The following is a 24,203-nucleotide window of genomic DNA, read 5'->3' on the forward strand; positions in this document are numbered from 1 at the left end:
GTCTTAATATTTTTTCTCTTTCATTCCCTATTTTTATTGATTTACCCGTAAATAGTTAGAATTCTCTCACATAATATGCTCATATTAAGTAACACCTTATTCCATTTATTCTCATCAAATAGTGATTAGAATCTTCATATAACATTTAACTTAAGAATTAGTCTAATGTGTAGTTCAATTAATGCCTCTTGTTTTAGTTACTCAAAAACACCCATCACTACTAAAAAAACAAATATTAGGGATGGAAAAATTCCGTCTCTATAAGACAAAAATTAGTCCCTAAATAGATTAGGAACAAAATTTGGGACGGAAAAATTTTCATCCCTAAATAGCTCATCGCTAATGTTTTGGAAAGTTTCATCCCTAATAGGGATGGAATAAAATCCGTCTATAATATGTATTTTCCGTCTCTAATGTTATGAAGAATTTTTAGTTGTGAAAGGTTGGAATCCGTCCCTAATAAGGACAGAATTAGGAACAAATTTTTCCTGTATCAAATAGGGACAAAATGTGTCCGTCCCTAATAGAAACGGAATTAGAGAAGGAATTTTTCCGTCCCTAATTGGGACAAAATTATTCCGTCCCTATTAGGGACAAAAATTTTCTGTCCCTAATTCCATCCCTACTTTCAAAATTTCTTAATATAATATTTAAAAAAATTTGTAATAAAATTTATACATGATAATTGTCATAATATTAATCATCAAAGTCATATAACCAATGAGCTAGTTTGAAACTTATAATAATTTTAACCATACAAACCATCAAAGTAATAACCAAATAGCTAAGAAGTCTTAATAATTAAGAGTGTTGTAAAAACAAAAATAACAAATGTATCAAATTACAAGATCAACTAATAAATATTGTTCACAAAATGTATAACAAGATCATAAAATATCTATCAACTATCCTCATGTAACTGGATATCACTGACATCATCTTTTGCATCATCACCAACTTTAGGCTATCAACTAGATAATGAATCAAGATGATCAATCATCCTATTGATTCACCGTGGGCAGAATTTCAACTTCATTCGTATGCTCCTCCAACTGGGAGTAAAAAGTGTTACAAGTAGCCACCTGTTAACATTATTAGCAAGAAAGTTTTCAAACAATGAGTTTTTGACACTTCATATGGGACTTATAAATACGTGACAAGGCTAAGATTCTGACTCGAGAAAAAAAAAGGATGCACATGTATGTGGGGGAAAAAACAACGAATGAGCAGCACTTCATATTCTTCAAGTCCCAGTATTTTTTTGAAAAAGGAAAAAAGAAAAAAAAGATTGGGTATCCCGAAATAGAAATAAAATATTGTTCCAATGGAACGTCTATTTCCTTATACTCATGAGTATCTTGGCATGATGTAATAGAAAGGATTCTAATTTAATATTTAAAAATTTAACCAATCTCAAGAAAGTTAAATGACATGATGTAACGGTGGACATAGTAGTTGTGACACCCTCCCCTGTATGCATCAAATGGGGATGTCTACTAAGCGGATTAGAGTCGTAATGTCATCGAATTAAATACCAAAACTGCATTGTTAAGTCACAATTTAAAATCTTGTATTGAAAACTGATTGCACATCAAAACAGTGGAAAATTTGGTAAAACACATTGCTTGCGGAAATTGTAATTTTTCCTGAAAACCTTTCTGTATTGTGAAAAACATATCAAATCGAATGCACCAGCTTAAAAAAAATTTCTTTGACACAGGGAAACTAGACATCTAGGGCTTTACGTGCATATAAAATTATTTCATTCGGAGGTCTGTAACTCCCGAAACAAAACTCGCAAGGTACTCGATAAATCAGTGCAAATTTTACAAAACTACCTGACTTGCAAAAATCATATAAAATCGGGCTTACATGCTTTTGACATAAACTTAATATAATCTGAAATTGGACATCTGGGGCTTTACGTACATATAAATTATACCCCAATCGGAGGTCTGTAGCCCCAGAAATGGAACTCGCAAAGTGCTCGCTAAATCAGTTTAAGAATTCAGGATTTAAAGCGTACAGGAATTGTTTTTGCAAAAGAGTACCAGATTTTCCCAAGATACAAGCTGACCATAAAAATCTAAAATACAGCAAAGTAAGGCATGTCCTAACATTTTTTGGGTATCTCAAAATATTACATTAACATAAAATGATCAGCCAACATCCAACAGAATAGCAGACAAACAGCAGAATTTCCAAAACAGCAGCAATCAACAGAATATTTCCAAAACCAATACTTCATCAAATGTTTCTCCGACCTCCTGCAATTTTATAAAAATTGAGCCCCAAAAGGGGTGAGAAAAATCTCAGTAGTGTGGCAGAAAAACCAGTAGTGCAACAATATTAGTCTAGATACAGAAATTCCAAAACAGTCGCATCATCAAAAAATTTCGGATAGAGACTAAAATATAATTAGAATGCGTATATAACGCCAAAGTGCGTATATAACGCCAGAATAATGTACGTTCATAGCACTGCAGTGCACATACTACTAACTAACACAGTGGAGATTCCATTTGGCCCATCAGAGGGGAATTCCGACTGCGACCTATGCGAAATGAGCCACGGTTCCTTCTCTCTCGTACCTGAGGGATGCCTACATGATGCATGCTCAAACAAATGTTTCTTTTCATAAATATTCATAGTTTACAAAACAACATGAAGGTAATGCATGTATCCCATGATTTGTTTCTCACGCACAAAAATACAAATGGATTTATGATGTATATGAGCATGACAGAATCAGAGTACCATGTTTCTCATGTATCTTTAATACCAATATTTCGAATAACAATTGGTTCCAAAACAGAATTTCAAAGAATACCAATCCAAGGGCAGATTTCAAACAACGTTTAACAGAATACTTATCCGTACGCACATGTGAGCAACAATTCAAAATTCCATACACTAGCTAATAGTCACAGAAGGCTTAGCCACCAAGCACTTACCTCGCGCGTCCAAATATTAACCAAACAGCACCAAAATCAGCCCATACTTTAGGAATTATGCGCACCTAATCAAGTGCACAACAAGTCAGAATTTGATCCATACTATCCTATTATTTATAAGCAATTCCCATGCCTCCCTATTCTTGTATTTCAATCGGTTTACTATGCTTCTTATGCTAACCAATTTCTGACTTCACATTAATTTAATAACTCATTACAGTAATAAAATCCTAAGTCCCCAACACATACAAATTCGGTTTCTTAGCATGAAAAGGTGCTCATGATAATTTTTTTGTCACATAACCACTTCTTCTAAGCCATGATTGCGCTAAGAGAGGTCTGTAAGCAGGCTGTCCCTTTAAATTTATTGAATGCAAAGCTAGACACATTAACTTAGTTTTACAAAACAGTCCAAAAATCTATAAGAGCTATTTTCCAAGCTCACCATTCGATTTTTAACCATCAAATTGGTGCTTACAATTTTTTCCTTTACCAAAATCCTACTCACATCACTTAGGCATGAATGATTAACTTCTTAACATGTTGTCTTCGGTTTTTCTACACATGCAAGGCTGGACATATTTGTCTACTTCAAGGGCAGCTCTCAAAATTCAAGAAGAGCCATATTCCGGGCTCACAAAATTTGTTATAAAGGCTTGCATGCCCTGGGTTCATTGGACGGTTCAAAGGGCAGAAACAAGGAGCATGAATATCAACAAAAATAATTCTCTTAGCTCCTACATGCAGACCGAAACAGTGAAGAGAAGAAAGGAAGGTTTGCGACTCGAACTTACCTTCTCACGTACGTACACAGGACCACAATTCGACCAAGGAGCAGTTCCTCACTTTCCTATGCTCCAAAAGATCGGTTCTGGCAGCATGCAAGAGGAGGAAGGATTCATTCAAAGCTGGGCCAAGTGCATGCAGTGGAAAAATTCAGTCAAAACCGATCCAAGCAAGAGGAAACAAGAAGACACGAAAGAAACACCTCACCTCCTTGATGGGTGTCTCCTGCCGAACAAAGAAGGAGTGGAGGAAGAAAGTTAGGTAATGGTTCTTGCTCTTATGTAGCCCACAACTTTGTGGAGGTGTGAGGAGGAGAAGATGCAAGTATGTTTTCCCTTTGGGTGGTTCCTTGAGGTGGCGGTTGGTGGAGGATGAGAGAGGTTGATTGGGTTCTTTGGAGAACAAAGCACAAAATCATATTTGTTTTGCTATTGTGATGCGCAAAGAGAGAAGAGGAAATAATGGACCAGTTAATATTCTGATTCAAGAATCAAAGCATCAGCTTGTTTGTCTCTTCTAAGCGCACAAGTGAGGGAGGGATGATAAGAAAGGTGTGTTATTTTCAACCAATAGGGAGGCATGCATTTAGATTGGACCAATAAGGGATCATGCATTCAGATTTCTTAAGATAGATTAAGGGATAGGTTATAAGTTTTGGGCTGCCTCAAGCCTTCCCTTAAGGTCTTTGGGTCGAAACCCTCAAGGGTAGTTAGGGTCCAATTTCCCTTCTTCATGACCTTTAGTTCCAATTTCCCTTCTTCATGACCCTTAGTTCATGTATTTTATTATTCCCTATTCCTTCTAATTATTAATTAGAATTTATATATTATAATTAAGTTAATCTTATCCTCTTAACTTAGAGTTTATATTCCTAAAACACATACTCCACCATAATTATAATTAACATAATTTTCATGATTCAAATTAGTTCCACCCTAAATATTTATATATTTCGAGTTCAAGGCAAGCTTTCAAGTTCCTAATTAAAATTTATATAACTTTCTAAATTCGCGGGATGTTACAGTAGTGATAGTGAGTAATGCCCTTTATAAAGCTAGAAAAAGAAGTTCTGGAAAATGAAAGGAGAAAGAAGTATGTGAATGAGCCTTTACACTATGAATAAATGAATTTCTAAAGACTAATGTCGAGGTACTCAAATAAACATGTGCAACTTGTGATGAATGTCAATGAACCTCTAGATAAACTAAGATTATTTTTGAACTAATGATAGATAAAATTGTCTATTTTAGAAACATAATTGTTCACAAAGGAAATGGGTTTACATCCACAAGTAAGAGTGTAAATGAGCCAGACGGCCTATCAAGAGCATACGGCCTATCAACGGCATACGGTGCAACCTATATCAGGCCAAGCTTAACCTATTATATAGAGTAAAATAACTGGCCCAAGCTTGAAAAAAGCCTTTTTAGAAAACATTTTTAAATCACAATTCTCATGTATTTTAGTTATATTTAGATCAATTCATTACTCAATTTGACTCTTAATGCTTAGCACGTGGGAAGCTCATCACGCACACAAATCTAGTAGTCATTAGCGGGTTAGATTAACCACCCTTCAAATATTTCTCATTACATAAATCACGTAATGTTACTTTTTTTAACATAAACATCCAATCTAAATAATTTAGCAAAGAGTTTATTTTTTTTTAATTTCATAAACAATAACACTTAAATACAAAATTCAGCCCATAAAGTTGTCACAATTAGGGATGAATTATTTTTTGTCCGTAAAATATGGACGAATTATTTTTCGTTCCAAAATCCATCTTTATTAGAGACAGATTTTTCTGTCCCTATTAGGGATGAAATTTATCCATCCCTAACAGAGACGGATAATTTTTCGTCCCTATTAGAGATGAATTTAGGGACGAATTTTAAAAATGGTACGTTAATTCTATCCCAAGTTGGGACAGACAATATTTCGTTCCTATTAGAAACGAAATTAGGGACAAATTGCAGAAATTAAAAATATTCCATCTCTAATTCCGTCCCAAATAGGGACGCAATATTTTTCCATCTCAAAATCCGTCCCTACTAGAGGGGAAAATATACAGTGGTCCTTTTCTCTCTCTTCTATCTTCCTTTCTCTCCTCTGTCATCTCTCCTTCCTCTTGTCTCTAGCCGTCCCAACTGATCTGGGAGCATAAAAGAAACGCTCCTACTAGAGACAGAACTTATGTCATCGCTAATTCTGTTCCAAATAGGGACAGATTGTTTTTTCCATCTCTAAATCCGTCCCAATTAAAGACGGATTGTTTTCCGTCTCTAAAATGCGTCCCTAATTCGTATTTTTTTAGTAGTGCATAATTTTTTATTTTGAAAAATGTTCGAAATCTGATTTTTTTCTTCTTTTAAATACTTAATTTTTTATGCTGATATAATTAGAAAAACAACGTTACAATATATATCTTAAATTGGTTTTATTAAATTGTGTTTTTTTATATAATATTAATTTCTTAGACGTTATGTGTTCATTCAAGATCATCTTCGTTAGTTTTCTTGAAATTTAAATTAATTCTTATTCAATTAGATCATTATTTTTCATTGAATTATTTTTATTCCAACTAATTTTTATACGCCTGGGTAAATAGTTAACCAAACGTCGACAAAATAATAATAATAAAAAATTAATCATCAACATAAAAACTTACAAATAATAATAACAATAACATAAAAACTCAATTATAAATCGTTTCCACCACCAGTACTTTAAATGACTTCTCCACCTTTTACCAAAAAAAAAAAAATGACTTCTCCACCAATTAATGTGATAGTGTGAGTTTTTTTTTTCTCGAGATAATTGATTACGATCTTAGAGATAGAAAGTTTAAAAGGAACTTGGTTTTTAAAAAATAAAAATACCAACATGCCAAAAAGATAAGTAATTTAAAAAGAATGACATCTCGATAAATAATTTTAAAAAATGTTTATTAATCTTTTGATAAATAATTTAGGAAATAAGATATTATGATTTTTTTTATGCCTACTATGTTTATCACTTCCCAACATTATTAGATACTACTATATTTATCACTCCCCAACATTATTAGATAACAATTAGGGGTGAAAGTGGCTGGGCTGAGCCGAATTTTGTCCCAAAAAATTCAAGCTTATGTCAAAAAAAATTCAATTTGACCCGACCTGATAGCATAGAAGAGTCTAATTATTAGTCTGGCATAGTCGGTTAGCCTGTTTATTTTTCACTTTCAAACAGAACATAATCAACTTCACAAAATACTCAAATGTTGTTGTTAAAATAAAAATCACAATTTTCACATTCAAACAAAACTATGAATCACAACAACAATTTATCACAATCTGCATTTAAGTCACTTTTGTAAGCAAGATGACCAAACTAAATAACATATATTTCATTAGATTCAACAAATCAATCCATACTATGTAAATTAAAATAACTGCATGAATCCAACAAATGCATCATGATGCTTGTAGTAATCAAAAACTTTTTATCATCTTTTCTCCCCTGCAAATATAATTCCAAGGTTACATAACTTGGCAAACAATTTTATTGTAGAAAACAAAAAATAAGATTAAAGAATAGAAAAAAAATAAAAAAAAGATTTTTATACCTTTTGTTTTTTCTTCAAGCCATACTTATTATAAAGTCAATCTCCGCCATATATTAAAGCTTACATGATATCTTCACCAAGCTAGAACGATAGACATCGATAATTTTTCCTGCAGCACTAAATGTTGATTCTGTACTACTGTAGATATTAGTACGAATCTTATGCCACTCCTAAGGGGGTGTTTGATATAGGAGAAATTTTTTATAACCAGGTAAATAGAAATAATGGGGAAATGGTTGTAAAATAAAATAAGTGGGGAAATTTTGAAAATGGTGTTTGGTAGACCAAAATATAACCAGAAAAATTGTGTAAAATTTACTGAAACCATGTTTGGTTGAAAATAAAAGATTGATGGGGAAATATGAGAAATTTCGAAAGTACCCTTGATTATTAAAATAAAAATGGGTAGAAAAGAGATGTTAGACACGTGATGAATACCAACGTTCTTCTTCCGTCCTTCATATTTGTCCATCTGTGCGTCGGTCATTCCATTTATACAGCCTCCATCTCTCCGGCACTGTGAGGTATTGGTCTGATCGGAAAAATCTACATCGACATTAAAGCTTTGACAAGAAGATCGACTTGCAAGCTGCCATCAAAAGTGAGTTATCTTTGTTATCCTTGATGCATAGAGTTAATTTATTTTTGGTTTTGAGGTGGGGTTCGACAGTTGGTTTTTGTGTGTGTTAAATTTTTGATGGTGGGGGGTGGGAATTGAAAGTGGTTTATTTTGTATGGTAAAAGTGTGTGAACTGGTTCAATCCCATAAGTGGATATAATATTCGAAACGTTTTCGTATTTTTGTTTAATCCGTAATGCTGGAAAAAAATTACATGTTGCTACCACCGTCAAAAGCGATGTATTTAGATATGTTCCCTTGTGTATGGTGTTTGGCTATGGCAGTGCTTAAGGTGGAGAAGCAAAACACTTGTAATTGTGAAAAGAGATTTGTTTAGGGTGTTGATGAGCTTCAATTTCTAATCCACTTATTATATATATTTTTCTGTTTGATATTTTTAGTGGTTATTGCCAGGTGAATTGATGTCTGGTTCAGCTGGGATGGGTTTCACTCCTCATATCATCACCATTGCAGTTGGAGAAGTATGCCACAGATTTATCGGAATTTGTATCAATCTTTATGTTTTCTTAGTATATGTTTAAAATTTTAACTTTACAAGAACTTTTGTATTTCTATTCTCTTATTTAGATGAAGGTCTAAGTAAAACAACCATTGATTTTTTCTGGCAACCAAAGAGTGTGGGATCTTTGGGCTGAGAAAGGAGGCACTACGTTGAATTGGTCTCTTGACTTAATGATAAAAATATTAGTATTAATGTACCAAAAAGAAAAAGAAAACTAGTATTATGAAATTGTAAATAGATGTTGATATGATATGTACTATTATCTCTTTAAAAGGAAAAAGTTGACTTAGTAAAGCCAAAACCAAGTATCATGATTGATGTCTATGATAGTAAAGAAGTTAATAATTTGGGAAGGCATAAAGTTGTTAAATTCACCTTTTGTACATCATTTTTTTTTTAATGAAGAGTTGCTTTATTTTTTGTGGAACCATCAAACGATATGATAATGATACTTGCCTTGAAAATGATTTCATTCGAGGCATATTATTGTGCTCCATGGACTCTTTGATGTTTCTTTTAGTGATTTTAAGTGATGATCCTTTTCAATTTGTGCCATATGTTCTGCCATTTGTGTTAAGTATTTAAGAAATACTCAATTGAAAATTGTTCTTTTTCTTCTCTATAGGACATTGCAACAAAAATTATGGCATTTTCACAGCAGGGGCCTAGAGTTATATGTATTTTGTCAGCCAATGGGGTTGTCTCTACTGTGACACTTCGTCAGCCTTCAACTTCGGGTGGCAATGTCACATATGAGGTTTAGAACTTTCTTAGCATTATATACATATACCTCTGGATACTTATAAATAATTACATGGTTTAAATACTTACACTCATATAATCAAACGGCTATCTTTTATGGAGATATACTATGATTCATTGGTTGCAAGGGTTCTTTTTTTATTTTGGGTGAAAGCCTTACCTTAAGAATTCTATTCATGCATGGAAGATAAAGGATTCATTATTTTATCATGGTTTCTTCTTCTTCTTCCTATCCTTCATAACTTTCTTTATCATGTTAAGGTTATTTTATTTAGTTATGGATAATTATTGGTGGACTTTGGTTAATAGTATGATGTAGTTCATTCATCCGAATTGTTCTGTGTAGTTCATTCAGTTCTTATAATAAATGTGCTTTGTTCTTGTACTGATTAGCCACAAACTCAGATATATAAATTACCTACATGTATTTCATCCCTCTGTGTTCTTAAGTGAGTTGAATGTCCACCTTATGATATAATAGAAAAGTTATCTACCTATGGGAGAGCACTTCACTTGCTGTGTTCAGAAATCAATGCAGTTCATTGTAGCATTACTTGTAGTAATTTCCTGTAATCGTGATCTATTTGATGACTTTATGTTGTATCTCTAACCAGGTGGCAAGCCAGGACCTCATATACAACATCATGTGGCATTGTGAGGAGCCAAAGTATCCTTACTTTTACATAATCTGCTACTATAAGGCTTCTGAACTGTGTATGTCAACATCCTCTGCATTTTCACAAGTGCTGTCTTATGACATCAATTGTATTTCTGCTCATAGTTGAATGTGGGATAAATCCAAAATCTCTAGCATTGTCATTTCTGATAATTGGAATATGTCATTGAGACTGATAGGCTATTATGTTTCAGGTCCATAAAATGTTAGGGACTGAAGACCAAGGGAGTTTAGATGTATCATCACATTTCAATTCAAATTAAATGAACCACTCAAAGAGAGGAACTTTAATCAGCATTTCAAGAGATGGAGCATTCACCAATGTTGCAGGCAATTGACCAATCCATTTGTTCGACTCAGCAGATAAAGTACACTCAAATTATGCAGATGAAAGTACTCTCTTGAAGGCTTCCTGACACGCCATGACCCATCAATGGCCAGATGCTGCACAAAGGAACAATTACCTAATTACTTTATGAGTTTATAAGTTTCACTTTCTCAATTACAAATGTAATTTGTTAAGTTTCTTAGTGTTAGAAAATAGTCATGAAGGATATTGGTACTTGTAATTTCATCATAGGTGATCAGTCATTCTTTGTTATTTGGTTGACAGAAGTTACTCTTGTTAGATTAATGATGTAAGATACTCTTGGATTTGTTGTAACATCCTCTGCAATGAAGTGACTTGTTCATTATATACTCAGGCTCATTACCATATCAGTAGAGCTTCCTATGATATAAAAAATATGTGCAATCATATCCAAACTAAATACAAATTGAAGGGACCAACAAATAGTTTTATTATCCCGTATCATTATCAAATATAACAATGGATTGTAATCTAACAGATACACCAAGGCTAAACCATAATTGGAAATACAAAAAATGAATCATTTGAAATTCTGGCCAAGTACATAACTGAATAAAATCTTTGGAATTTGACACTGAACTGAATAAAATCTTGGTAATGTTATAAGGGACAGACATGCTGAGACCTATATACAACATCATGACAGTGGACTACATTCCCAAATAAACATGAGCTGCAATCAGTGGCCGAGCTTCCCCATCAATTGTCCAATTAGCAATCAGGTGCCAAATAAAACAGTATGGTGAATCTACAATGTCTGAGCATAACTTGAAAACCAGTCTCCAAACTTAGTGGTCGTGCTGCAATCATTGAATCACCTTCACATCCACATAACCATGACCTGGCTCACTCCTGGAAGGTCAGTCCTGCTCACGTAAAGAAGCTATCCCTGTTGTATGTAGGTGACATAAACCATAAACATATCCATGAACATAAAAGCATGCTAAATATTAGTAAATTATAAATTAGTCCATATGATGTGATATTAGTAAAATCATTCATATACATACTCAATGTCTATGAGATTGATATATAAAATTAATCACTTACAACCAAATGGAAGCCACGACCTCATATTAACATACAAGTAAGTTACACAAAAGAAATGATTCACCTACTAAGGTACAGGTCTAATTGGCAGCTAAATGGCACATTACACAAGTCATTTGCATACAAAAAAATCCAGGTTTCACCTACATAGTAAGGTAGCATATATGCTATACTTTGGCAGCCTACCACTGTTGTAATATTAACAGTATGGTGTAAACCATTCACAAAAAAATGATCATCCATGACACAAAATATGGGATTAAAACAGTATGGCTATCTATACATCACATCCAAAAAGAGTGATCTGTAGTCAGTCACTACTGATTAGCCAACATCCCAGCCACCAATACTCTTCTTTTATTTTCATTGCATTGCATGAAGACATCTGTCAGATTGCTATCCCTGCCTAGTTGCACAGCAACCTGAACCATTTGTGTCTCCGTCAAATCTTCAAATTTCTCCAACTCTGTCACAATTGACATTCGCCTTTGGTTACCCTCAACTTGATGTTGAAAGCAAGCTACCAAGTTGTCTATACTGTCAGTGGACTTCCTGTAATGCTGAGTGAGATCCTTCATTACATCAACTACCTCTACAACCAAAGTATCTTCACTTCTTTGTCGTTTTTTACCCTTCCTTGCAGTAGCAGTAGACACTGGAGATGGTGGGGAGACCTCATCGGCTGCGATGTCTGGCATTGTAGTATCCACACAGGGTGTGGGTATGTAGTCCCCAGTAAGGTCCAGATACTCGTCAAAGGCAGTCCCACTCTCTGCATTAAAAGTGGCCTCTCGCTCCAAACAACCAATAGATTCTGTTGCTTCCTCTGCATTAACTCCGGATGCAACATCTTTTCCGAAGACTACTCCCAAACTGTCATAGTGGGGGAATGGCTTATTGAAAAGCCCCTTTGCATTCGGGTGGCTCTGCAGTAACAAATTTATCATGTGGTTAATGTCAAATAACCAGAAATTGTTGTAGCACATTTAGATAAATGATATAATAATAAAAAAAATGGCTCATCACCTTCACCCAATCATTGAATACTTCCCTTTCCACATCTATCATCTTCTTTGCATCGTTCCACCCAAACCCGCTCCCACCGGATCCACCGATCATCTCAGCAATGGCGTTGTAGTGTTTTTTTAACAACTTAACCCGGGATGTGATGTGAGGAATACCTCTGAGTGTGCATCCAGGTATCCTTTGGTGCATGAGCTTCTCTACAGCACCCGAAAATCCAGGTTTAAAGCCATTTTCCCCTTTCCAACTTGACCCAATGTCAATGAGACACTCAACAAGGACTTTGTCCTCTTCCGCAGTCCACGTATGATTAGGCCATTTCGTTGACGGTTGGCTATCTTCGGCCATGTTGTTGAGAGTCTCAAGTCAATTATGCTATATTAGAGAAAACTGCTGATGAATAATATGAGAAAAGAACTGTTAGATCAAACAAATTAGTATACATTATCATACATATCATGGCTGTCGCTGTATAATAAACAGGAACAGGAATATATAATGACAAATAATAGTAGGGTTCAATAGTAAACATTAAATATCATATCAACCAAAATAGTCAACTGGTCCAACATTTTACTTTAGGTTTAACTCATACTGAAAACAAACATAAATAGAAAATACAATGACCCAGAATAAATGTCATTTTCAACCACGCCTCCTCCACGTGTTAAACATCTCTTGCGCCATCTCGTCCCTCCGAAGTGACCATGCATTAGATGACTCCACATGAGTGATGAAATCATTTGCTGCCATGTCCTCTTCAACATCTGCATTTTCCACTTCACGATCCTCTAAAGGGTCAAATGCCATTTCTCTTCTGATATGGTTATGAAGCAAGCAACATGCAGTTATAATCCTCACTTGTGTCTTAACCGGATAAAATGACTTCGACCTCACTATCGCCCAACGCCCCTTCAGCATCCCAAAACAACGTTCTATGACATTCCTTGCCGACGAGTGTTTCATGTTAAAAAATTCGTGCGGTGTTGTTGGTTGTGCCCCATTTCTCCACTCACTGAGATGATATCTTTGCCCTCTATATGGTGTAAGGAAACCTTCCCCATTCATGTACCCAACATCACACAAGTAATAGTAACCTGAAGCAAAAAAACATGGCAGACATTACACATCACATTTCATGTAATTGTCACGTTAAATGCATAGGAAATAGGATAAATGTAACAAATCAAAAATTATTTACCTTTTGGCACCCTTAAACCTTTATTACGAGATATGGCATCTCTGAGGACCCTTGAATCTGCAGCCGATCCTTCCCGTCCAGGCAGTACATAAATAAACTGACCATCTTGTGAACAAACCCCCAAGACATTGGTTGCTATTTCTCCCTTCCGAGTGCGGTATCTAGCCTTATCAGCTACTAAAGGATTAACCTTTATGTGTGTCCCATCAAGGGCTCCCAAACAATTCTATAAAATTCCATCCAAAAAAATATTTGTAGCATGTAAGAGTTGCATTGACATCAATTTCAACAACAATATATTGTTACACTGACTCCTTTGTATGTTAAAATTACCTTGAACCACTTCCACCTTTCGTCCGTTGAGTTCTCGGGGACTGCCTCAGGTCGTTTGAATAAAACTGTATGACACCGTAACACAGCCAACAACACATGGGTGAACTGCCTGCTAATTGTTTCACCGGACCTCATGAATTGCCTTTTAATTATCCTATTCTTAACATCATGAGCCAAAATGTGAAGAAATATAGCTACCATCTCTTCTACACCCATATGCTTCGTCGGTTCAAGCCCACCAATACTTTTGACTAACTCACATAATTTAAAAAAAGTCCTTCTGTCCATCCTTGTATTCTCTATACAAGCAGTGTCACTTAAATGAACAATTCTATGGAAATTTACTTCCCTTGTCCTAGCCCTGCTACAAAAATCCCATGTTACCCTCCTCGTCCTTTAATTTCTCCGTTTTAAAAGATCGCGTGACAACAGAGCACACAGACTGACTAACAACATTGTCATTTGATTCATACACTGCAAATGAGTGATGAGTACAACAATGACACTTAACTCCATTCCATTGTTCATTGCCATAAGCTAACACAAATAACGATAAAACAATTCAGTTTACAGTCAAAAACAACATATCACAATCCAAATAATCCAAATAATTCAGTTTAAATTTTTCTTTAACGTGCTAAAGAGTTATTTCATGCAAGTGTAATTGACCTTAACATTGTACAAGACAGATTGAAACCTGTTTCATTCCCTAAAAACATTTTACGCCTGAAGCATGGATCATCTATTTCTTTTATGGGGCTTTTACATAAAAATCAAGATATTAAATCATATTTACTATTGCACAACTATTTACTTATAGAAGAAGAAAAAATAAGCATTCACACACACACACACAAAAATCAGAACTTGATAATTTGATAAAAAAAAAAATATTTCAGTTTCTTAATTAGTTAGTAATGACTTTTATTAATTATTTTTTTATTTTGAAAAAGCAATCACTATAAGTAATGATACCAAAGTACTCGTAGTTGCTCGTTGTGGTTTGAATTCGTGCAATGTTAATTGTGAATTGAGTAATGAAGAAGATTAGGTGACTATATATGTTGCTGCCTGGTTGGAAAGAAAACAAAGAACGAGGGGCATATTTTTTCATGTATATGGTGATTTATCCCTTCCGGCTTCATAAAATTGTAATTACTTGATAAATTAAAGTATAAAACATTTTACGCCTGAAGCATGGATCATCTCTTCTTTTATGGGGCTTTTATATAAAAGTCAAGATATTAAATCATATTTACCATTGCACAACTATTTCTAAAGTAATAAAAAATTTGCATGTACTAAATCCTCAGCTTCTGGTCCACACTTATATTTGGGAATAATAACCATATTTATCATAAATTTTTTTACTTGTTTGAAGCCTACTGGCTACTATTTTTGTATTCCAAAGTTGCAGTCATACCATAATAACATACATAGAAGCATTCATTGAGTGGTTAGGCAATTAATTATATGAATATCCACCACAGATTAGGCACTGAACTTTGTTTAAAAAAATAAAAGTTAACATTAACGTCATATGAGCTTAAGCCAGGCAGAGTGAGAACACAAAAGTTAGTATCCTCTCCTTACAGGAACGTAAAATTGTTAACAGAAAATCCATTGTTTCGAATGGTCAAACACTATGAAAGGACTTACCGGAAGGGTATGGCACAGACGGGGACGAAAACCGGTGGTCTATGAAGAGGATGTCTTAGATCCCTCAGATACACCAACGTCAAAAGCCTCACTTCAGTTTCGAGCACAAAGCAGTGACCGTGCTGTGTTACCTCTGTCCTTCACCGTCGATGTGCTGCTACCTGGAACACGGACAACTTAGAACAACAACTAACATTTTGTACATCATTTTTGTCAAATGAAAAAACAAATAGATGATGCGTGAGAGTTTCATTCCCTCACTTGCCACCGCATGCAATGAATGGGTTGAACTAATACCAGGGTTTAGATTCACGAAGAACTAGATAAAATCAAGCCACAGTGTCTACAACCACTTCCATGAAATGGGTCTGTTTCAGTAGAGAAGTCCACTTCATAGTTCAGAAATCTCTTCTTCCTGCGCAAAATAAAGACCAAACAGAGGAGAGGGGATTTTAGTAGGTGAATATCAGGGGCATTTGGGTAACAAAACGCGCGCCAAAATTTCTACTTCCCCAGTTCTCTCCAAATGCCGCCTCTCAGCTCGGTTTCGCAAACAGTAATTTGAAGATTAAAATACACACAATCCACCGATTCATGGGGAAACAGCTTCCCTACTACTTTTTTTCAAACTCTTGTACCAAACGAGGGCGTCTTAAAAAATCTATCTCACTTACCCATCATTCTCCCTAAAAACCACCTACCAAACACCCCATAAAGGAAGTATTCATGTGGGATAGAACCTAGATCCTTCCACTTCTTAGTCAGCTTACATGCATCAACTGAACTATCATCATTTGATACTACTATGAATAATATTATTTAATTTAATTTAAAATAAATAATATTATATAGGAAAGCATGTAGGCTTATAGACCGACCTATAGACTTATAGGCCCGGCATATAAAAAAAAGCTTATATTCTTTTTTCTAAATATACTTTTTTAAAAGCTCGGGCGTGTTCTATTTTATTTTATGTCATAGGCCGAGTCTAGCCTAATATAGGCTAGACCGCAGGCCTCTGTAGGCCGGCTCGACCCACTTTCACTCCTAATCACAAGTTGACATTCATATTTTCTTTTCCTATTGAGATTATCGATCTAATGATAATAAAGAAGAATAATTATGAAAAAAATAAATATAATATTATATCTCATTATTTAGTTAGTGTACGTTGTAATTTAAAAAAATCTAAACAAGCTCTTACCTAGTTTTTTTTTGCTTTTAAAATAAATTGAATTAAAAACGTACTAAACAACTTTAATAAAGTGGGAAGCTTATAGCTTACCAAAAAAATGGGAAGCTTACAATCTTTTTTGCACTTACCACTTAATTTTAATCGTTAATTTTCGTCAATTTAACAGTTATAATTTATTGAGTTATAATTATTTATTATTTTTTAATAAAATAATTAATTTAAAAACAAAAAGTAAGATTAGTAAATGCTTATCCGATCGAGAACGGATTGATAAAAAATTTAAAAGCCTGAGTCGGAGCTAACTGCTAAGTGCAACGAGCTGCGAAGTAGAGAATATATCTGAAACATTCACATGCGTTTGTCACGTTCGTCTCATGCTAACCTAATCCAACCCATTAATTAAAATCCCAAATTCACTTCAGAAATCCATAAACTGCTGAGAGAGGGAGCGCTTTGGTGTTGAGTGTGGCAATGGCGGATAGGGTTTCAATTTGCTTCCTCTCCTTGTTCCTTCTCTCTCTACTCGCATTGCTTCCCACTCAAATCTCTGCACAAGAGTCAGAAGCCAATGAGTTCGTGCTCACATTGGATCACTCCAACTTCTCCGACACCGTCACCAAGCACAATTTCATTGTCGTCGAGTTCTACGCACCTTGGTATCATATCTTTTTGTTGCTCTGTTTTCTGCTTGATCTTTTATTTTCCTGATTTTAGCGTGTCACAGATCTCACAATGTTAGTTTTTTTTTATCATATAGAAATATAATAATTATCAAATTTGTTATTTTATGGTTGTGCTTTAGTCCAACGATTTTAGATCTTTGAAGGACTTTTGATAGTGTTATGCTGATGTCTGTGCTCTGTATTTGAGATTGATTCTTCGTTTCGTATACTCATTGTTTGCTTTACATTTGCCTTCGAATGGTCAAATTATGGTTTTAGATGGTAAATTTGCTGCTTGGTCCAAATGGTCATTTATTGTTTAATTCGGTTATGACGGAATGTAAAAATCCGTATCTTTAGTGTTCATAAATTGTAGGCTTTCTAATTTGTGCGAGTACAAATTATGTTTAATTTGATGCTGCCTAAGTTATTCGGATTGTCTAGTTTATTGAGTTTTTATGCTTCAAATTCTTTGGGATTCAAACGTTTCTGTCGATGATGTAGATTGTGGACACTAGGTCTGCATATATTTGTTTGTATTTACTGAGTTCTGAGAAGCGTATAGCTGTGAATGCTGAAAACAGTTTCAGTTAGGCAGTATATGAAATTCCGATCCGAGTTATTAGGCTAATTATTCAAGTTGTAAATGCCTGGAAGTAATGCGTTTAACCTTGAGATCCTTGCTAGCTTTCCCAGCCAGTTTTGTTTCTCTTAACTCTTAATATGTAATTCTTTTTTCTTTTCTTTTTTCTCTCTTTCTAGGTGTGGCCACTGTAACAAGCTTGCTCCAGAGGTAGTATTGTTGGCCTTTTATTTTGGGATTTCCATTAAGTTCACACCTGGTAAGAATATGCGAATACTGATTTTCTATAATATTTGTTCCTGCAGTATGAGAAAGCTGCTTCTATCTTGAGTAGTCATGATCCTCTGATACTTTTGGCTAAGATTGATGCCAATGATGAAAAGAACAGAGAACTTGCAAATGAATTTGATGTTAAGGGGTTTCCAACAATTAAGATTCTGAGAAATGGGGGTAAGGTCATCCAAGATTACAAAGGTCCCCGTGAAGCAGATGGTATTGTTGACTATTTGAAGAAGCAAAGTGGTCCTGCGTCAATTGAAATTAAATCTGCTGATGATGCTAGTGCCTTTGTTGGCAAAAATAAAGTTGCTATTGTAAGCAATCTTCCATCGTTATTTTGCGTTGTTTTTTATTTGCAATGGCCTATAATCATTTTTTCATATATTTTCAGGTTGGGGTTTTCCCAAAATTTTCTGGGGAGGAGTTTGAGAACTTTAATGCATTGGCAGAGAAATTGCGTTCTGAATATGATTTTGGTCACACCTTGGATGCCAAACACCTTCCACGGGGAGAATCATCAGTGACTGGGCCCCTAGTCAGATTATTCAAGCCATTTGATGAACTTTTTGTTGACTTCCTGGTTAGTGTTGATTTCTGCAGATAGATTTCTTTTATGCAGATTAATGTATTCATCTCATTTGGTTGTGTATAATTATCTCATGCTTGTAGGATTTCCATGTGGAAGCTTTAGAGAAATTTGTTGAAGAAACTAGTGTCCCCGTTGTGACTGTCTTTAACAATGACCCAAGCAATCATCCTTTTGTTATCAAATTCTTTAACAATCCCCATGCAAAGGTAATATGCTATCTAACTCAATTTTGTTCTTTCCATATTAAGCTGGAGGATTCATCTCAATCGAACTATTGTAGCAATGTTTTATATTTGTTACTAAGCCCCCTTTCTATTACTGACATCTCCTTGGGTTTACCTTTTATTTTCCATAATTTGCTTGTTTTCACTACATTTTCTATTCCAAAATATTTTTTATTTTATTTTGCTTTTGTTTCTCCCTCCCCTGTTTTACTTTTACATCCACTTTTATTGTCATATTGGACTGGCAAAATTTTATAAATTCAATAAAATATAAATTTTCGCCGGCAAATATTTACACTTTCAATGTCAATTGCAGATGTAATTTAGGGTTATACCTTGACTCTTCAAAAAGGAAAAAAGGATTGGTTCTTGGTTCATTTTGCCATTTGTCCTAATGAATTATTAAGATTTGTTTTTAAAAAATCTTAGCTTTTCATAGGTTCTGTCATTCCCATTGCGTCTTGCTTAGTAGTTAGGTCTGAATTCTACAATGGAGCCTCTTTAATAATATTTTATTTTTTCTTGAATCAACCTTCTCAGTTGTTAATTTGTTATTGACTCAGGGTTCTTGATTTGTTTGTTTTAGGAATATATTCACCTATATATGGAATAATTAATATTGATGCTTTGTTTCACTTCCTTCTATGAGATGACCTATAGACCTACACATATTAGAATTCTGTATACTGATTTTTTTCTCTCTTTTTTTGTTACACCCCTTCATTTATCCATATATTTGTATTGCTTTACATCTCATGATCAGATTAATTTTTCTTTCTTTTTTATGCTATATTTCAGTTGCTATAATTATATTAAAAAATATATAGGATCTTTATTTAGATTTTCTATTTTGACTAGTTCTTTAGTTCTCCAGTGTTGCAGAATTCTAAATTTTGATTTTGAAATTGTTAGGCAATGTTGTTCGTCAACTTCACTGCTGAGACTGCTGATTCTATCAAATCAAAATACCGTGAAACTGCTGAGCAATATAGACAAGAGGGCATAAGCTTTCTAGTGGGAGATATTGAGGCTAGTCAAGGTGCATTCCAGGTTTGCATCAAAATAGTTTTATTTCTGATTCTATAGTTATTCTTTGCTTAATATTGATATTTGACATTGTGAATTTGCTTGTCCTGGCAGTATTTTGGCCTTAAGGAAGACCAAGTGCCTGTAATTATCATTCAACATAATGATGGGAAGAAATTTTTGAAACCTAATTTGGAACCTGATCACATTTCAACTTGGTTGAAGGCATACAAGGTGATGCTTTTTTCAATTAGTAGCTTAAATCTTGTGCTTGCTGTAATTTGGTATCTTTTTTTTTTTTTTTTTTGGTAATCGTAATTTGGTATCTTTATTTGTAATAGTTAGGATACATAGGTTTAGTAATAACTTTAGTTTTAAAATAACCGTATTCTTGCTGTTATTGGTCTTGGAGTTTGCATCTTTTTATCAGACTATTTCTCTGTATAATTTCAGGATGGAAATATTGAACCATATAAGAAGTCTGAACCAATTCCTGAAGTTAACAACGAACCTGTTAAAGTGGTAGTTGCTGACAGTCTTCGGGATATAGTTTTCAACTCAGGGAAAAATGGTATAATTTCTTGCTTATATTTTGTATCATTCCATCAATTATCTGATAGGTTTTGGCTTTTACTGTGATTGAATTTAATATAATTTATCTGAGGTAATTCTATTCCTTGTACGTGAAAGAGCACTATGCACCCATAGAGATGATTTTATGAATACCTCTAGAGATCTACAAATTTCACTTTCTCTTCTAAGTATTTCTAATGCCATCAACCAAATGCTATTATCACTGGTTGTTTGCAAATTATAAAGAAGTCTTTCTAATTAAAAGTTATAATGCGATTGTGGCAAGAATCAAAGGACAAGTGGTAATATTACAAAATTAAAAGGAAAGATAAAAAGAAGAATTTGCATATAATTAAAATAATATTTATACTTTTTAAATATAGAAGTTCTTGTGTGCCATGTTGTGTTTAAAATTTACGACAAAGCATTGCTCTTACTAAGATAAATTTTCCAATATCTGATGTTGTTAAAATAAAAATAAAAATTTGTTTAAGACATTTCAGGTTAGAAGTAAATAATTTTATCCAATTCATTTTTTCTAATTATGTTAATAACATATAAGGAAGGACTCTGGTTTATGGAATAAAGAAATTAATATGAATTGATTTAATTATTCTTTTTAAAAATAAAAATTTTGGCAAAAAAAATGATTGATATTACTAGAATAAATATAATGTGGTTGATATTGATGTAAATCTAGAGGATTTACGTTGTTAAATGATACGTCCTGTGACTTCTTTTGTTGCACTTGGATCTTTTGTGGGATCAACATTTTGTTCACCGATACTCTTTTAACTTTTATTTGCTTGTGATTAAATGTTTTTTTCTTAAGGTTGAAGTCCCCTTGACTGTATGAAGCTGGATTTGATTGTGGCTTAGAACATTTCCTATTAATGTAATCATTGAATATCAACTTAAGTAGCATTGTTTCTACGGTCTTAGCATGTGTTTGGGAAAACTTAAATTATGGGAAATAATTGCACTTTTTCAATAGTTCTCACAAGCTGCTGCAAAAGAAAAAGCAAATGCAATCATTTCTCCATAATAAGCTAATCTGAACACGCACTTGAAGAATTCATAATTCAAATTGCTTATATTATAATTTGATAAAGTTTTGTTTTTTATATTTACAAGAATAAATTGCTCAATGTAATTCTGTTACTATTTTCTTTCTTTGCAGTTTTAGTTTGTGATTTGTGAGACATGGTCCGATACTATTATGTATCTGTGATTATGTATATCATCAATTGCGCATCGAAATATTATCTGTCATACTTCTCGTGTGTCAACTATTGAGACTGAATTTATTAACTATTAACGCAAACACCTTGCAGTCTTGCTGGAGTTTTATGCTCCTTGGTGTGGTCATTGCAAAAAGTTGGCGCCAATATTGGAGGAGGTTGCTGTTTCATATCAAAGTAATCCTGATGTTGTTATTGCAAAACTGGTGAGAAACACAGCTTTTTAAGCTTTGAGGATTGTGCGTATATTAATTTTATCAATCACTTTGCACTTTGGTGTAAGCCGCTTGATGACAGTACAACTAAAAGGATTTTGGTACACTAATAATCACACAACAATGACTGTGATTGGTGTACTGATTTTAATGAAATACGCTTTAATGAATTTGTTGCTTTTTATATTTTTTGCTTAACTTTTTTTTTTTGCCACATTCGTGTTTCTTTCCAGGATGCAACTGCCAATGATATCCCTAGTGAAATCTTTGATGTACAAGGTTATCCAACTGTGTACTTTAGGTCAGCAAGTGGAAAGATATCACAGTATGATGGAAACAGGACGAAGGATGACATCATAGATTTCATTGAAAAGAACAGAGATAAACCGGATCAGCAAGAACAAGTAAAAGATGAGCTTTGAAAAGGTGAAAATCTTTATTTATTTAGTTCAGATGCCCATTGTCATTCGATTGCCTTATTGTCAACCATAAAATATGTCTTCCACAATTCCTCATTCATTGTTGTCTTCCCTTTGCAGGTATGTGGCTGTTCCTCTCTGAGGATATAGACACAATAAGTTATATTTAGGATCTACATGTCTTTGTAGCTTAAAATTTAGTATCTTAGTGAGCTTCTTTGCCCATTGTTTGCCCTTTCAGTTTTGTCTTCATTTATACGTTTTTCTGAATAAAATGGGATTTTTTCCCCTTGTAGTATAGTTTAATACTAAAAAATTGTTGCTGTAAAAATACTTCGATCCGTTTTAAATCAGTATATGCGTTTAGATCATCAATGAGTTTTCTATATCGCTAGGTATCCTTGTGAATACTATTTTCAATATGTCGATTCCCGATTCTCAAAGGATGCATGATTAAAAATCCCTACATAGTTGCTCGCTATTTCCCGCCTCTACTTCTTGCAATAATTGGGTCGCATGCTCGACGAAGTTAAGTGGTTGTATGTCTGGCCTACTTTTGGGCAATGGAATTGATGTCTAAGAGTCGTAATTTATGTAGAGGGCGAAGAGGTTCAAATAGAGTAATAGGGCTCGTTAGCATTTTGGATATCGGTTGTATCTGCTAAAAAATTGTATTGTATTTGGATTTAATTTTGATTCATGTCATTACTTAATATCATATCTTTGAGTGTTTTGGTTATGTTGACAAGAGGTCAAATTCTTTTTTAATATGGTATTAGTTGATTAGATAGTAGGATAAAAAAGTTTTGCATTACTATTTGTATCAGCAATGTAGAAAAAATGTTTATAAAAATGTATATTAACAGTATTTGGCTGAAAAAAATTAATAATCAAAACCAATTTATATGTAGTTAAAATTATGTTTTTTTTTTTATTCTGCAGAAAATTTGTGCAGTGACACTAATTGCTCTTAAACTGTCTCTTAATTGAATCTAAATGTCAAAATTTGAGAAGCCGAGCACGAAATAGCACTGAGAAAAAAAAATGCAGCTTTGATGCGGAGTTTTGTCTTATGTGTGACACCTCTAAGACGAAGCCCAAAGTTCCTTCCTTTAGATTTACTTTCATTGGGCCTCTTACCTTCTTTTGTACCCTAAAAATATAAAGCTGAGTAAAGCAAAGCCAGATGTCTCCACGGATTCATTTGTCAGACATTTGCTTTGCCTTGTTCGGTTCTTTTTTTGTTTCTTTATATGGCATGAGAAAAACCTAGTCCATGAGGAAGATACTGTATGCGTTATTGTGAGCATAAAGCTACTGTAAGCGTTCATGAGGAAGATAGAAGAATTTTGCATGACCCTGAACAGTTTCAGTTGTAAACCTCCTGGAAATCTACATTTTTCTCTGACAAGAGAAGTGCAAGAGAGTTGGAGCTAATCAACCAATCAAGCTTTGCATGTACCAAAAGGGGTTGGTTTAAATGTATATGCTTGACTACGCTTAAACAAGATCTTGTGTTCAAGTCTTTGTGAATGTAAAAAAATCTTCTTTGGGAGAGTTAGTCTCACCATGACGTGAATGTTCCCACTTCGAACAGGATTGTTTTCCCTAGAGTATACCTATAGTTTATC

General features: G+C 34.0%; 3 protein-coding genes across 3 annotated transcripts; 1 reads left to right on the top strand and 2 right to left on the bottom strand.

The window, feature by feature from the left end:
- Positions 1–11,667: 11,667 nt before the first annotated feature.
- Positions 11,668–12,721, bottom strand: LOC133288223 (uncharacterized). Its single transcript, XM_061485939.1, has 2 exons — positions 12,377–12,721; positions 11,668–12,276 (listed from the first exon to the last, which is right to left on the bottom strand). The coding sequence occupies exons 1-2, from the start codon at positions 12,719–12,721 to the stop codon at positions 11,668–11,670; spliced, it is 954 nt and encodes a 317-aa protein (XP_061341923.1).
- A 297-nt stretch (positions 12,722–13,018) lies between these two features.
- On the bottom strand, positions 13,019–14,108 carry LOC133288224 (protein ALP1-like). Its single transcript, XM_061485942.1, has 3 exons — positions 13,908–14,108; positions 13,575–13,800; positions 13,019–13,470 (listed from the first exon to the last, which is right to left on the bottom strand). The coding sequence occupies exons 1-3, from the start codon at positions 14,106–14,108 to the stop codon at positions 13,019–13,021; spliced, it is 879 nt and encodes a 292-aa protein (XP_061341926.1).
- A 3,039-nt stretch (positions 14,109–17,147) lies between these two features.
- On the top strand, positions 17,148–22,943 carry LOC133288215 (protein disulfide-isomerase-like). The gene is made up of 11 exons (XM_061485930.1): positions 17,148–17,417; positions 18,186–18,216; positions 18,312–18,599; positions 18,677–18,865; positions 18,955–19,080; positions 20,011–20,148; positions 20,239–20,358; positions 20,578–20,695; positions 22,032–22,144; positions 22,387–22,579; positions 22,693–22,943. Exons 1-10 carry the CDS (start codon positions 17,233–17,235, stop codon positions 22,573–22,575), a joined length of 1,497 nt encoding a protein of 498 aa, XP_061341914.1. The 5' UTR covers positions 17,148–17,232; the 3' UTR covers positions 22,576–22,579; positions 22,693–22,943.
- The last annotated feature ends 1,260 nt before the right edge of the window (positions 22,944–24,203 follow it).

Source organism: Gastrolobium bilobum, unplaced genomic scaffold, assembly GCF_033153095.1.
Source record: "Gastrolobium bilobum isolate Gb01-03AN ecotype WA unplaced genomic scaffold, APGP_CSIRO_Gbil_v1 utg776, whole genome shotgun sequence".
Classification (NCBI taxonomy): Eukaryota; Viridiplantae; Streptophyta; class Magnoliopsida; order Fabales; family Fabaceae; genus Gastrolobium; species Gastrolobium bilobum.

Bases quoted from the DNA above. Each gene is read 5' to 3' on its own strand.
- LOC133288223 (XM_061485939.1), bottom strand. From the start codon at position 12,721: ATGGCCGAAGATAGCCAACCGTCAACGAAATGGCCTAATCATACGTGG. The intron at 12,277-12,376 runs GTGATGAGCCAT...TTGTTACTGCAG, and splicing joins TATTCAATGATTGGGTGAAG to AGCCACCCGAATGCAAAGGG.
- LOC133288224 (XM_061485942.1), bottom strand. From the start codon at position 14,108: ATGGTAGCTATATTTCTTCACATTTTGGCTCATGATGTTAAGAATAGG. The intron at 13,801-13,907 runs GTAATTTTAACA...GGAATTTTATAG, and splicing joins AAAGGTGGAAGTGGTTCAAG to AATTGTTTGGGAGCCCTTGA. The intron at 13,471-13,574 runs GTAAATAATTTT...TTTTTGCTTCAG, and splicing joins AGGTTTAAGGGTGCCAAAAG to GTTACTATTACTTGTGTGAT.
- LOC133288215 (XM_061485930.1), top strand. From the start codon at position 17,233: ATGGCGGATAGGGTTTCAATTTGCTTCCTCTCCTTGTTCCTTCTCTCT. The intron at 18,866-18,954 runs GTTAGTGTTGAT...TCATGCTTGTAG, and splicing joins AACTTTTTGTTGACTTCCTG to GATTTCCATGTGGAAGCTTT. The intron at 22,145-22,386 runs GTGAGAAACACA...GTTTCTTTCCAG, and splicing joins ATGTTGTTATTGCAAAACTG to GATGCAACTGCCAATGATAT.